At 41.5% G+C, this 14,944-nt stretch overlaps 1 protein-coding gene across 1 annotated transcript in view; it reads left to right on the top strand.

The window, feature by feature from the left end:
• The window catches only part of LOC147678099 (hydroperoxide isomerase ALOXE3-like), a 234,013-nt gene that overhangs the window by 128,213 nt on the left and 90,856 nt on the right, over positions 1–14,944 (top strand). The window contains exons 4-5 of the mRNA XM_086945961.1: positions 3,913–4,035; positions 5,162–5,265. Of these exons, the coding sequence (XP_086802087.1) occupies positions 3,913–4,035; positions 5,162–5,265 (227 nt within the window). The remainder of the gene's footprint in view (positions 1–3,912; positions 4,036–5,161; positions 5,266–14,944) is intronic.

The following is a 14,944-nucleotide window of genomic DNA, read 5'->3' as shown; positions in this document are numbered from 1 at the left end:
AGAGGTAACAACGTAACCAATTTACCCACCATTGAGCTGCTGTCTACTGCCATAGAGACCAAGTCCCAGGAAAGTGTAACGATAATTGTAGGGGACCTCAACAGGACTTTTGAACCTCTGGACTGTACAAATGACCTCTTGGAGAGCGAAGAGGATAATCTCTGGGGAATACCACCTCTATGCCTAAAACCTGTAAAGAGATGGACAAAAGAGATTTTATTACTGAATGGAATTTGTATGGAACATGGCTTAAGAGCACTGAACGGGAGGACACCTGGGGACAAGGAGGGCAGCTACACTTTTGACAATGGCATCAACAGGAGCCAAATCGACTACATTTTGTGCAGTCTCCAACTGTGGAAAGGGGTTGTTGATATGACAGTTAGGCCCCGGGTTGAAAGTGACCACAACCCCCTCTGTGTGACTCATAGGTGGTGGAATACTGGTGCGGGTAACCCTCTAGTGATATACGATGAAACCCCTGTTATGAGTAATGATGAACGCAGGTTAAAATGGCCCAAGGTAGTGGCAAACGAGGCCACTATGACTTACATCAATAAAGCTGTTGATTGTGCAATTTCCGCGATGGAAACAGCGGTTCCAGTGGTTCCAGGGGATAGTGGTATCACCGAAATCCACAATAAGTTATTCTCCCTCCTGAGACCATGTTTCTTTATTAAAAGAAGGAAAGGGAAGAAATCTAAAGAAGTGGGAAGGTGGTTTGATAGTCACTGTAGATCAGCACGATTAGCCCTGGGACAAGCCATAAGGAATAGGGACCGCGCCGCTGTGATAAAGAAAAGGGAACTGTACAAAATGGCCATTTATCGTGCCAAAAAGAATTGGGATGAAGGCCATTGGGCCGAACTAAAAGAGGCCTCTGATAGTAAAGACTCCAGGGCATTTTGGAAAATCATCAAGTGGGGTAGTGGAGCCGGTCCTGCGAAGCCAGACAATAATGTAGCAGAGGAAGCTTGGGTTGATTATTTCAGACCACAGTATGCGGAAGTTAACCATCCTGTGGCAGCTGATAGTATAACACCGGTTTATGCAACCGACGATCTGTTCTCCCTTAGAGAAGCGGAAATTGCCATTGGTTCCGCGAAATGTGGGAGGGCGCCAGGTCCAGATGGCATTCCACCTGATATTTTTAAACACGATATGACTAGATGGGCGAGATATACCCTCCTTGTAGCGAATGCCCTAGCTAAGGGGGAAGTGGTCCCAGACCTCTGGAAAGGCGCAACCATTATCCCCATCCACAAGAAGGGTGATCGTTCACTGCCTGCTAATTATAGGCCCATAAGCTTAATAGCCACCATACAGAAAGTAGTTGGGAGAATGGTAACAAACCAGCTTATGGATTGGGTTGAAGACAACAACGCCCTTTCTCCATACCAAGCGGGATTCAGGCGAGCAACCAGTACCATCGACCAGGTCTTCCGCTTCACCATATTACGGTGGAAGACCGTTGTACTGGGAAGGGGCTGCCTGTACGTCGCGTTTGTCGACCTGCGGGCGGCGTTCGACCTAGTCCCCCGGTTTAAGCTATGGTTGGTTTTGCAGAAGTTGGGGATTCCTGCTGATCTGCTAACATTAATCATGCGATTGCACAAATCCAACTTCGCTAGAGTCCAGTGGGGTGGAAGTGGGGAGACAACAGCGGACTTCCCAGTGGAAAGGGGTGTTCGACAGGGCTGTTCCATGGCCCCTTTACTTTTCTCGTTATTTATTAACGGAATCGTCGAGAGGATGTTGAAGGCTAGTGTTGACGCCCCATCGTTAGCGGACACCAGGGTTCCGATCCTGATGTTCGCTGACGACACTCTTATCTTGTCTAAGACCCCCATGGGGCTGCAACGTGCATTAAACATTTTCGATGCCTTTTGCACAGAGCATGGGTTAGAGGTAAATGTGGGAAAAACAAAACTAATGGCTTTTTCCCCCGGACGCAGGAATTACCCCAAGGTAACCTTAAACAGCAGTAGGTTAGACATTGTCACGGAATTTACGTACCTGGGTGTACAGATCGCAGAGGGCATTGGCTGGACGCATCATGTGGATAAAGTGGTCTTAAAGCACCAGCAGCTTTCTGGTGCTTTAAGGGGGGAACACCGCAAATCCAAAACAAAACCTATAAAACCCGCATTAATAGTGTATGATACGAAGGTTTTGGGTGCCACATTATATGGTGCGGAGCTATGGGCCTGGGATAGTCTAGCGGCTCTCCAGACTTCAGAGAACAAGTTTATGCGAGGGATTACAGGACTCCCACAGAGCACCCCCCTAACCCCACTGTTTTTGGAGCTAGGTAGACGCACCATTGTAGATAGAGCCTGATTGCGCCCAGTTCTTTACTGGAGACGCCTCTGGACGACTCTAGAAATAAGACAATATGCAGAGGGTTTTCTATGGATAATCAAGGAAGATATCTTCCATAAGATAAAATGGCTAAAACATCTGAAGTCCATGTTAGTAAACTTAGGGTTTTCAAATCTTTGGAATAACCCTGAGGGAGAAATCTTCCCTAGCAAAGAAGCCCTTAAAGAACAATACTGGGATTGGGTGGGTGGTAAGATGCTGAATGACACCAGGGCCAACTCTATGTCTGGTCGCTTCCTGGAGATAAAAATTCTTCCTGTCCTGGAAAATTACTGGGACAACATCACGGTACCAATGGACAGGAAACTTGTATTTCAGTTAAGATCAGGATCTATCCCCCTCAAGAAACTGACATCTGGCTGGCACAGACCCACCAATAACTTATGTCCAGCATGCGAAAATGCCGAGGAGAGCATAGGCCATTTTCTTTTCGTATGTCATGCTTACGCAAATCCGAGGAGAAAATGGCTCTCGCCGGTATGTAAAAACTTGGGGACACGAGACAGCGCAGTGGCTCTAAGAATCCTACGTACAACAACTCAGGATTCGATAGTCATAGGGGTAGCTAAATACCTGGGTTGGGCATGGGCAATTAGACGACGGTCCCTGGGGGGAAGCAGGTAACCAGGTATTCCTTTCAATAATGATTAATGTAATATTATTTGCCATAAATGGTTTTTATATGCAAATGTAGTATGAGCTGTACTCCAAGTTTAATGACTTTTTACTCTGTAATAATGTATTATTGTATAACTGTTTTGATTTTATGTGCTTTTATGAGAATTGTCTCGAATAAAGCTTATACAAATGAAACGATAAATCACACAAGCAGAGCACTTACTAAAATCTAACCACTTCTGAACATGTGCTGCATTGGATGTACTACAAAAACCTAAACATCGTGTCAAACAAGAACAATTGGGAGTGCATCCGCTGAACTCTAGCAGGAAAGGGAGTGGTTCTAGTTTCTAGACACTATGATGGCTACTACAGTCTAATTCACAAGTCCCTTGCCAAGGAGCGTCTTGACGGGACAAGATCCAGGAGGAACCCCCTAGAGATCTAGTATTGACACCTTACTCCTTCGATTTACCCCCCAAGTTAACTCAACCCAATGATGTGATAGATCTGCAACAGAAGCAGGATCAGTGCTGATCACCCTCCAGGGTGTCTACCGAAGCACAATCAAAAACCAATGGGACATTTTTCATAAGCAAATTCTTTACGGTTCTAATTCATGAAGAGAGACTTAAAGGCTAGCAGTTAATAAAGAAAGCAGCCTTGTCTATGTATAGTTATGACAGCAGAGTTACTGTGGAGTGGCCATGACATACCACATTAACATGCACACATGTTTTCTTTTTTAATGTCTTGGTCGCCTATGATCATTCAGTGAATAACAAAATCTGACATGAGTGGCAGTTGTTTTGTTAGGCCTACAGAGATGCAGACTTCTAAAACTCTTTTAAGACTGCGACATTTTCTTTGAATCTTTCTCCTTTCTCTTTTCTCTCCTATGACCTATCCTAGGTGGAAAGTGTACCACAAAGGTTTCCCAAAATGCATTGATGCGGATGATGTCAAGGAACTAGACTCAAATGTACAATACTCAATCAGCAAATTCTTAACATTTGCCATGAACAAGGGTACTTCGTAAGTATTGGGAGTTATTGTAATTCGATAAATAAATGCAGGTGTTTGAATGGAATAACTGGATTTCTAATAAGACAGTAGGAATGACCTCTTCCAATTGAGCTAATGTTTTAAAATGAACCATGCCATTTATTCACTCTATACGGAAAGTGAGGGAAAGAACATTTGGTCTTATTTTGAATCCCGTTCTATCATTATAACTCCAAGAAGGCCTTCATTGTCTCCCATCTATGCTTTAATAGTTATGACATGTTAATGTTGTGAGCAAACTGTATGTTTTCACCTTATACGCATACTTCTCCTTCAAGTTCCAGAACTACCCAAAAGGCCAGTTATCAAGTAGGCACTTTTATTGGCTCTATGCACTCCAGTTTGGTCTTTAATAGTTCTCATATTATGCTTAAAATCAGACCTTACTGTCCTTCACCAGACTTGGGGGGGTGCACAACTTTGCTCACAGACAAAAAACTATGGTACGCCCTGCTGTTGCCAAGCACCCTTTATGGACAATGATCAACTTCAGGCAATAGAACTGCAGAAATATTACAAATTGACCAAGTTTGCTTGGCAACAGCTAGGTATAAAAATGGATGTGGAAACCCTACTAGGGACATCTCCTACACCCAGATCAATTTTGACTATAAATAACATATGCCTTACTTACTTGTGCTGCTGGTCTACATACTTTGCCCTTTTTTCTAAGTACCAACACATTTACTTATGGATCATAATTTGATTTAACTGAATTCATTTTATGTCCACTGGTTCAGACTTGTCACTAATTCTTTCAATGAAATCTTTTTTTCATATGTTATTTCCCAACGCACTCTCCAAAATTATATTTTTTCATGACTCCTTTTCCTAGAAACATTATTAAACTGAAAGATATTCCATAAGTCTTTATTCCTCCTCTACACCAACATAGTTACCTTTCAAAGATTCTCTTCAGTATTTTATTGATTTGTCACAATCCGCAAATTCCGAAAATAGCATGGGCACTTGAATTGGGAAAAACCATATGTTGAAAAACCACTGAGCAAAAGAATCATATGCCCTTTCTATTGTGCACTGTATTTGTTATAAGATGATGAATATCATTAATTCCATCCTTCTCTCATCCACCTAGAGTACTGGAAATTAAATTGCAAGGCATTTCTGGATGTAAGGAATCATGGGAATCATTTGAGGACATCAAAAGGATTTTTTTGACCTATAAATCTACTATGTCAGGTAGGACTTTTCCATTGACTAGAGTTGGCGGGTGGAGCAGGGTGTGCATGTGTCCGTCCACTTCTCTTTAAGCAATGCATGATTAATGTTAATGTTATTCAGACTTATAAAGCACACTATCACCCCAAGGGTATCCTGGCACTGATATACACTAGCGCTACTATACACATCGGTTGAAGTGAGGATAGCACTTGCTGAGAAGGATGAAGATCTAGGGTACACTTTTGGGATAGAGCTAGGGCTTTAATTTCTTTCTAAACTGCAGGAAGTCTTCTATCTGTCTAAGACTGGTCGAGAGTTCATTCTAGAGCTGAGCGGCTGCAGAGCTAAAGGCTCTTCCTCCCATTTTTGTTCTTTTAAACCTAGGCACTTTTACCAACTTAGCTGAGGATGATCGAAGGCTTCTTGTAGGAACATACTGTTCAAATTCGCTCTGCAGTGGTTTGGGCCCAATACCATGCAGAGCTTTAAATACAATGAAGCATGATTTGAATTGTATCCTCTGTGACACTGGGAGCAAGTGAAGCTCATCGAGAGCCAAAAAGGCTGATGATCGACGTGATCTCATTAGAGCTAGCTTGGTAGCTATTGTCTGAATTCTCTGAAATCTCCCGGTCAGATAGTTTGGGGCCTCCAGCAACAAGGCATTACAATAATCCAGCCTGCTCAAAATGACACTTCTCACTATCAGTGCTCTAGTTGAAATTGGTCGCATCGGAAGAATCTTCCGTAGCACTCTGATAAGGGAGAAGCTAGTCCCGACCGTTTTATTCACTTGAGTTTCTAAACTCAACTTGTCATCAAATATCACCCCTAGATTGCACACTGAATCAGAGGGCATCAATGGCCTGTCCATGGGGATAGGCCATAAATTAGTTGGGAGCGGAACTTTTTTAGCCGCACATCAATAGATCTCTGTTTTCTCACCGTTAAATTGTAGAGAATTATTCCTAAGCCATCATGCAGTATCCTGAATACATGAATGGAAGTCTTCTGTGGTCAAGATTGGCTCCCCTCCAATGACTGGATAGGTTGATCATCTACATAGTTCACCAGGTTGACATGGTGGGCCTAATGATAGAAATCAGAGGGCTCATGTAGAGGTTAAACAATATCGGACTAATTGCTGATCCTTGAGGTATGCCATGCTGAATATTGGTAAATTCCGATTGATAGGGGGCAAGGCTAGTTAGTGCCTGTCGTCTGTCCGACAAGTATGATCGAAACCATTTCAGAACCACACCCTCTACCCCAACTTCTATGAGCCTTGTCAAGAGGATTGTATGGTTTACCGTACAGAATGCGGCAGACAGGTCTAACAAAACCAAAATAACTGGTTGTCCCTTGTCTGCTCTCATTTAAAGTTCATCCAGTACTGTTATCAGGGCAGTCTCTGCTCCATATCCTGGACGGAAACCAAATTGCACATCTTCAAGCTTATTGTTAGTTTCCAAGAACTGTGAGAGTGTTTTGCTGACCAGACGCTCCATGATCTTCACATGATAGGGTTGAAGAGAGATGGCCGTCAAATTTTCTGGGCACACAGGATTGAGCGTGGCTTTCTTCAGGAGTGGCGTTACTTTTTCTTGTTTTCAGGAAGCCGGCACCACCCCACTACTTAGGGATTGGCCGCAGATCTGTCAGATCAGCAAGAAGAGTTCTGCACCTAATTCCTTCCATATCCTGTGTGGTAAGGGATCCATTGGGGAGCCAGAGGAGACACTTAAAGATAGTCTATTAATGTCCTCCTCTGAGGGAATTTCAAAATTATCTAAAATGTCCAATTTTTCCTTACCTACCCATCCCTCCTTTTGAGTCAGCGTTGGCCTCCTAATCATACTACTATGATTCTCTACCTTATCTACTTTGGCCATTTTCAGGCCATCAATGATTTTACTGATCGTATCCTCAAAGAAGACTGCTAGGCTGTCACAAAGGTCCTGTGTGGCATTAATCTTATCTTTTGTGCAGTCAGGATTGGAGAGGTCATTCACTATTTTAAAGATACTCCTAGTGCTAGTTGACGCTCTCAAGATGATGTCTCCATAGTACTCTGCTTTTACTATTGAGGTTTCTTTTTTGTAGTTACCTATTGCCGCTTTCAAGGCTGTTTTATCCTAATCTGCATATGCTTTTCTCCACCTTCATTCTGCCTGTCTGCAGCCCTTTTTAATTTTTTTTAACTTATCATTGTACCAAGGAGATGACAGTCTGCATGTTTTTTTGCTTTTTTATAGGAGCGATCTGATTTAGCATATGGCCTATCTGTTCACAGAATGTCACATCATTTTTGTCCACCTGTTACTTCACCTCCAGCAAGTTTTTAACAGAAAACACAGGGGATTGTTTTGCTTTTTTCAAAGTCAGTTTGAGTCCCTGTCTCGAGGATTATTTTTCATAGAGGTAATTGGGGTATTCATTCTGGGGTTAAATTCCAAGAACCTAATAAGGTAGTGGTCAGACCACCCCAAGGGTAGGATGCCTTCCAACCCTATAGAGTTTTTTGCAGCAAAAATCAGATCTAATGCATGTCATCCCTTGTGTGTTGGTTCTGGTAAAAATTGTTGCAAATTCAGGTTTTCACAAGATTGGAGAAGATGAGTCTAAATTCCCATTAGACCACAGATTAAAATCCCCTAGAATAAACAGACTAGTATGAATAAGTGCCATGTTACTAATAACGTCGATTAGTGCCGGTAGTTGGGGGCTAGCTGAAGCAGGGGGCCTGCTGCCTACTATGCCAGTCAGTAGATGCCCTTTATGAATTTTTAGTGAGAATGCCAAGAGTTCAAAGCTTTCTGCATCATCAATGTCGATTAAGGTGAAATTCCATTTCTCCTTAAAAGTAACCCCTAACTCCTCCTCCTCTGCTGCTTTGCCGTGAATTATGGATGTCCTTGTATCCTGGTGGGAATGCCAAGTTCAAAATCAGAACCCGGATCCGTCCATGTTTCTGTGATAAACATTGCATCCAGGTTGTGTATTTCCAGCAGTAGTTGGAATTCCATGTGATGTTTTACCAGGGATCTAACATTAATTAAACCACATTTAAGGTTGTCCCTTCCTGCAACTGCCAAGGCCATCCCTGCAATCCCTTTGGGCTTGTACTCGCTATCAATATCCCCTTCTCCCCTATTGCCTGGAGTTGCTCTCCCGTGTAGCGGTGGTACGCGCACCCCGCCGATTTTTTCCCCAAACCGGCAGCATGGCTGATGCTGTGGGTGGCCGGTGCACGAATAGGTGCAGACGGGCTTTCCTTTGACGCACCTCTGGCGCACCTTCTGCGCATCCGCTGCACGTGTCCACTGTGCGGTCGCGTTTGCATCGGCTTGAATAGGGAGAGTGGCCTCCTCCTTCAAGCAGCAAAAGAAACTAGACTGCTAACCTGGTGGCAATGAGATGGTGACCCGCTCTTACTTGCGGCGTACACTGGCTAACCATGATATAGCGGTACAATAAATTGCAAACAATAATTCATATATCACATCAGCAGTATTTAAAATGTTTAAAACTAAACTGTGCAATATTTAAAATTTAGTGGTTCGAACTGTGAAACATCTGCTATTTCACTCAACAAGTGTAGCGGTCTGAGCGTAGTGTCTGTGCACTCGAGTTTGCATCAGCTTAAATAGGGAGAGTGGCGTCCTCCTTCAAGCAGGGAAAGAAACTAGACCGCTAACCAGGTGGCAATGTAATGGTGACCCGCTCTTACTTGCGGCATATACCCGCTCACCCTGATATAGCGGTACAACAAATTGCAACCAACAATTCATATATCACATCAGTCGTATTTAAAATGTTTAAAACCAAACAGTGCAATATTGAAAATTTTGCGGTTCGAACTGTTCAAAAATCTGCTATTTCACTCAACAAGTGTAGGGGGCTAAGCGTAGTGTCTGCACACTCGTGTTTGCTTCGGCTTTAATAGAGAGAGTGGCCTCCTCCTTCCAGCAGCGAAAGAAACTAGACGGCTAACCAGGTGGAAATGAAATGGTGACCCTCTCTTATTTGCGGCGTACACAGGCTGGCCCTGATATAGTGGTACAACAAATTGCAACCAACAATTCATATATCAGATCAGCAGTATTTAAAATGAAATGTTTAAAACCAGACTGTGCAATAGTTCAAATTTAACATTCGAACTGTGCAAAAATGTACTATTTCACTCAACAAGTGTAGCGGGCTGAGTGTAGTGTCTGCGCGCTCCCGTCAGCTTAAATAGGTAGAGTGGCTTCCTCCATCAAGCAGCGATAGAAACTTGACCGCTAACCAGGTGGCAATGAAATGCTGACCCGCTCTTATTTGCGGCCTACACCGGCTCACCCTGATATAGCGGTACAACAAATTGCAACCAACAATTCTAATTACTGAGGGTTGGCTGTTATTCCTGCCCTAGTTACTGCGTGGTGATAGTGCAACCATCCATTTGTGTTTTTTCTTTAGAAACAAAATGATTTATACATACTTGTCTAGCTGGCAGGCTGGTCTCCATTCACAAGCGCCCTTGGCTGTTTACTCATTTACTTCCCATAGGATAGTTGAATGTTTATTTATTATTATACATTAGCATGCGAAATCCTTAAGCAGGTCACTGCTTAATCAGATTAAGCACTGTGATTTATACACCTGAGTAACTGATTGCATTTTAAGAATTTAACACAGAGACTAACTAGTGACCGGGTAGACTTGAAAACATACATGGCGTATTGTTTTTGATAATTTGGTCAGGCTAAACAGCAAGTGTACAATATCACCTGGCCTTAAGAACGCTCACTGCTGCACCCTGTCTACGTACATGGCAGCATTCTTTATGTGTGCCTGTGCAAAGTACATGTTAGAGACCCGTTTTGTGGTGGCTTCTCCTCAAAGTAATGACAGGAAACATATGATGTGTTCTATATGGAAGCTTGTGTTACGACCGGTTTATGGCTGCAGCACAAGCTCTCATAGAGAAATGGGAGTATGCGACCACACCATGTGCATTCGTATTGTAATAGCGGTGTCGGGACTGCCGACCGCAGGTCGGTCTGTCCCGAGACCGCAACGGTGTTGGGAGGAAGTGAGTCCCTTAGTGTTACGTTTTAAGGAGGAAAAATACATCTTTTTGAAACCTGAAGTGAAAAATCACTCAAAGTATTCTCTTCATCTTAATTTTGATGTCAGGTTTTGTAGAAGGATTTCTCTGAGTAGGGAGAAGCAAAACCAAGTAGAAAAGAGGATATATATACTTCTTTCGATATGGTACTTCGTTCAAGGAATGCAGACAACTAAACATGAATTATGTGGCTTCTCTTCAAGTGTCTGTATCTCAGTGGAATAATGTCACATTTCTGTGTGCTTGCTTTTCAAACTGCACCTACATCATACATGTTTAGCTACAGGAATAGAGGAAACTGTCAGCTACTAAGATTGCATAATCATTTCTAAATTATACTACAAATCCCTCTCAGGTGTTAGGAGTTTTGTACTCTGCAGAACATGGTACTAGAGAAGGAAGTTGCATTTCCCCTAAATATGGTTTTATTTACAGATATTCAGCTATCATTGTTTACAAAATAAAATGATGTACACTATAGTTGTAGTTCCAGGTGAAAACATCTTTAGATCTCTTTCCAATAGAAAATAAAAAATAAAAATAATACAGAAATTTAGTAAATGGGTTTTGTGTCAGTCCCTTTCATGTACTGCTACCTTTATGTCCACACACTTGGCCAAGCCACAGGACAGCATATGTACAACGGAAGTCATCCCCCTTTAGCCAAAAGGAGGAGTAGTTGGCCCCCAAGGACGTCCTTGATGGCCAACTACTCCTCCTGTTACCTCCAGTAAGTCCCACACAGCAGGATTCCTGAGAAGTTGACGGAGGCAGGCCACCTTTCTCCAACACTCTGCTAACTTGCCTCCTGGTGCACTATTGGTTAGGGAATGCGGTCTCCTTTACTCAAGAGGGGATTGCGGGGACCTTGGGGCCAAGAAGCCCTCCTGGTACCTCCTGTAGGTCCTAGACAGTGGAATTCCTGAGAACTGGTTGGAGACCCGTCCCCTTTCTTCACTACTCTGCAACCGGGACTATTCCTTTAAAAACCATAGAAATTCACTGAAAAAAACAAAGGTTACAGGGATGACATAGTTAGGCTGATATTTCACTTGTACAAAACAAGAGCAGTCAGCTAATTATGACTCGTGCTCCTGCAAAGCACTGCTTATGACCTCAGACATTGTCTCACTCATTACATGGTCAGTGACATCACAGATGACATCTCAAATGACACCACTGATGGCATCATCCACAGAATATCTGACATACCCATTCAAACCCCAATATAACCTTTCATACACCCACACCAACTTCCCAACTACCATTATTAAAACCATTGACACACCCATAACAGTACTTACACACCCAATCAATGATTCATAGGTCTACACACACATCCACTCAGTTACCCATACAGTCACTCATACACCAACTCACTCACTAATACAGCCACTGATATATCCACTCATACACCCATACAGCCACTCACACACAATCAGTCACTCATAGAGCTACTCACACATCTACTCACTCACCTATAAAATAAATCACACAGCGGTTAACGCACCGATGCAGTTATACATATACCAGTTCATATATTCATACATATACTAACACATACTCACTCACCTATACAGTCAGACACAAGTATACACTCACCCATATGGCCACTTTTGCAATCACTCAGTCATACATTCCATCACTCATATACTCCAGCATTCACCTATACTGCCTTTCACATATGCAGTAACGCAATCATATACCACTGACACATCGATTCACCCTCCAACACAGCCATACACACTCTCACTCACCCATGCAGCCCCTTACACACACACTCACTAATCCATTAAGCCACTGACTCACCCACGCACTCATCCATACAGGCACTTCCATACCTCCTCACCCACCCACACAGACATTGAGATACCTATACACATACTCAGACAAGCAATCACTCACCCATACAGAAACTCATTTATCCACTCACAAACCAATATAACCACTTAGACACCAACTGAAAGACAGATACAGACATTAACACATGAAGTTACTCACCCATACATTCACTGAGATACTTCATTATTCATTTATACAGTTACCCACAAACCCACTGAAGTAAGCCCTTATACACCCACTAATTTACCAATATTTAACTCTCATAAACTCTTTAAAAAATGCTTCAACTCAGTGGATGATGTCATCAGTGATGTCATTTGAGATGTCATCAGTGATGTCACTGACCATGTCATGAGTAAAATAATATGTGAGGTCATAAGCAGTGCATTGAGGGGACATGATTTATAGTTAGTTCAGCACTTTTCGAGTTTTCATCCTAGGCATTTGGTGCACAGCATCCCTTATGGGGAGATGGTACGCATCAAAAGAATCTGGTTGAGGCCCCACTCCAGTGCAAGGACAGATTTCTAGCTAGAGGATATCCTCTTAAAACCATACAGAGTGCTATAAATAAAACCCTGAAGTTAAACAGAGAGGATCTCCTCATTTCAAGAAAAACTAAGGATGGGACATTGAGAGAGGCGGCTAGTTCAGAATCAGTAAGGTTAATAATTCCTTACAGTGCCCAAGGAAAAAACCATTACTAAAATCATAAACAAAAACTGGGCTTTAATTAAAAGTGATCCAATAATAGGTGCTGAAATGCCCATAAGACCTAGCATTACCTTCAAAAGGGCGCACTCCATGCACAACAAATTGGTTTCCAGTAGCACTGAAACATCACCATCCTGAAATTGGATGATGGCTGCTAACGGATTCACTAAGTGCATATCTTGCAAGGCGTGCCAATATGGCACCAATAAAAAAAGCTATTGCACGGCCTTCAGTAAAAAGGAGATTAAAATCAACAAGCCTCTTCACTGCAAGACGGAATTTGCAATCTACATATTAGAATGCACATGCCTTTTAAAATAAGTTGGGAGCACAAAATTACCTGTTAGCAAAAGAATCTTACAACATATTCGGGCAATTAATAACCATGACCCGACATACCCAGTTGCGTGACACTTTCGTGAGGTACACTACAATAACCTCCAAGATCTCTCGTATTTTGTTATAGATGCCATTTCTAAAACCAAAAAGGGCGGTGATAGAGAACATATGGTGCGAAAACTGAAACCCTCTATATCCTTTACCTAAACAGCAACACCCCGGGGGGTCTTAATAATACAGAGGACTTATACACTTGTCTGTAACTATTCTTGTAGCCTCTGTACCCACTGCCATTTTGTCCTGCCCCGTACATCCTTTTCAGGTATCACCTTCATTCTTTTACCTATTGAGGTTTGCCCCATTTTTTAGAAACACAACTGAAACATTTAAAAAAAAATTCTGGAGCTATTAAAGTACCGCTATTTTTATTGCTGACACTTCTCTCAACCAATGATCATTTTGGTTTTTTACCTCTTCACATTATGCACTATACTCACAGCACACATGTGTTTTTTTTAGATATATATGGGTGTCTTATATGAAATACAGGTAGCACTAAGCACTAATTATTAGATTCTTTGTAGATTTTAGAACTATAGATTGCATTTATGCAACTATTTCAAATGTGAGCATTTTTTCAAATTTGAATTGATTGTGAACAGATATGATTTCACAGTTTTGACAATATTTGCACATGTCTAAGAGCCCTTGCTTATTTCAAAAACGATGTATAGGACCTCAGCAAAAAAACATGTTTTTATGATTAAAAGTTTTAATGTTTTTAGGCATAATTTTTACATTTCTTAAACATGGAATATATATATATATATTTTTGTACTTATATATTTTTGTACTTTTATACTGTTTTTAAGAATTTTTATAATGCATATTTAATTCTTATGTTAAATTTTTAAGAACCCACAGATGGTTTTTAGATAATTGGCCTAAAAAGCATTACTGCAACAGAGGTATTTAGAACTTTGCGAATATTGCACCTATCATCAATATTTTATTTTTTATTTTTTGCTCATTATTTTTTGCTCTTTATTTAAAACTGCCACAAGAATCAAATATTTCTTTTAATGTTTACCTCACGACAGCAATCACGCGTGAAGGTGTAGCTTCATAATTGGTCTGGTACCGTTTCAGTGTTGTCATGTGATCAAGCCACCTTGGGTGGCAAAACACGTAATGGCCGACAAATAAACTTGTGATTCGAATACCAAAAACGGGTCCGTGTCTGCTTGCTAAAGGACTACCATGCGGGAGCAGCTTTGAAGCAGTTTCGTGGATATATATATATATATATATATATATATATATATATATATATATATATATATATATATATATATATATATATATATATATATATATACTGAAAGAAAGGTTACCGGGACGTTACAGTTCGGCTCAGATATTACACACACAAAACCATAGAAATTCCGCAGTTATAGTTACCTGAGCTAACTATAACGTACACCCCCCCTAATGTACTACTTATGATTTTACATATAACATAAATCATGACATGGTCAGTGACATCACATCACGATGACATTACTGATTACATCTAAAATAGCATCGCTGATGACAACCTCCATCATTTTTTCTGAGACTTAAAGATATATATATATACAAAGCTACTACATAAATTAAATCACACTTTTTTTCTGTACAACTAAAGCG

Source organism: Lissotriton vulgaris, chromosome 12 (assembly GCF_964263255.1).
Source record: "Lissotriton vulgaris chromosome 12, aLisVul1.2, whole genome shotgun sequence".
In the NCBI taxonomy this organism is placed as follows: domain Eukaryota; kingdom Metazoa; phylum Chordata; class Amphibia; order Caudata; family Salamandridae; genus Lissotriton; species Lissotriton vulgaris.
This window is presented reverse-complemented; position numbering and strand designations above follow the sequence as displayed.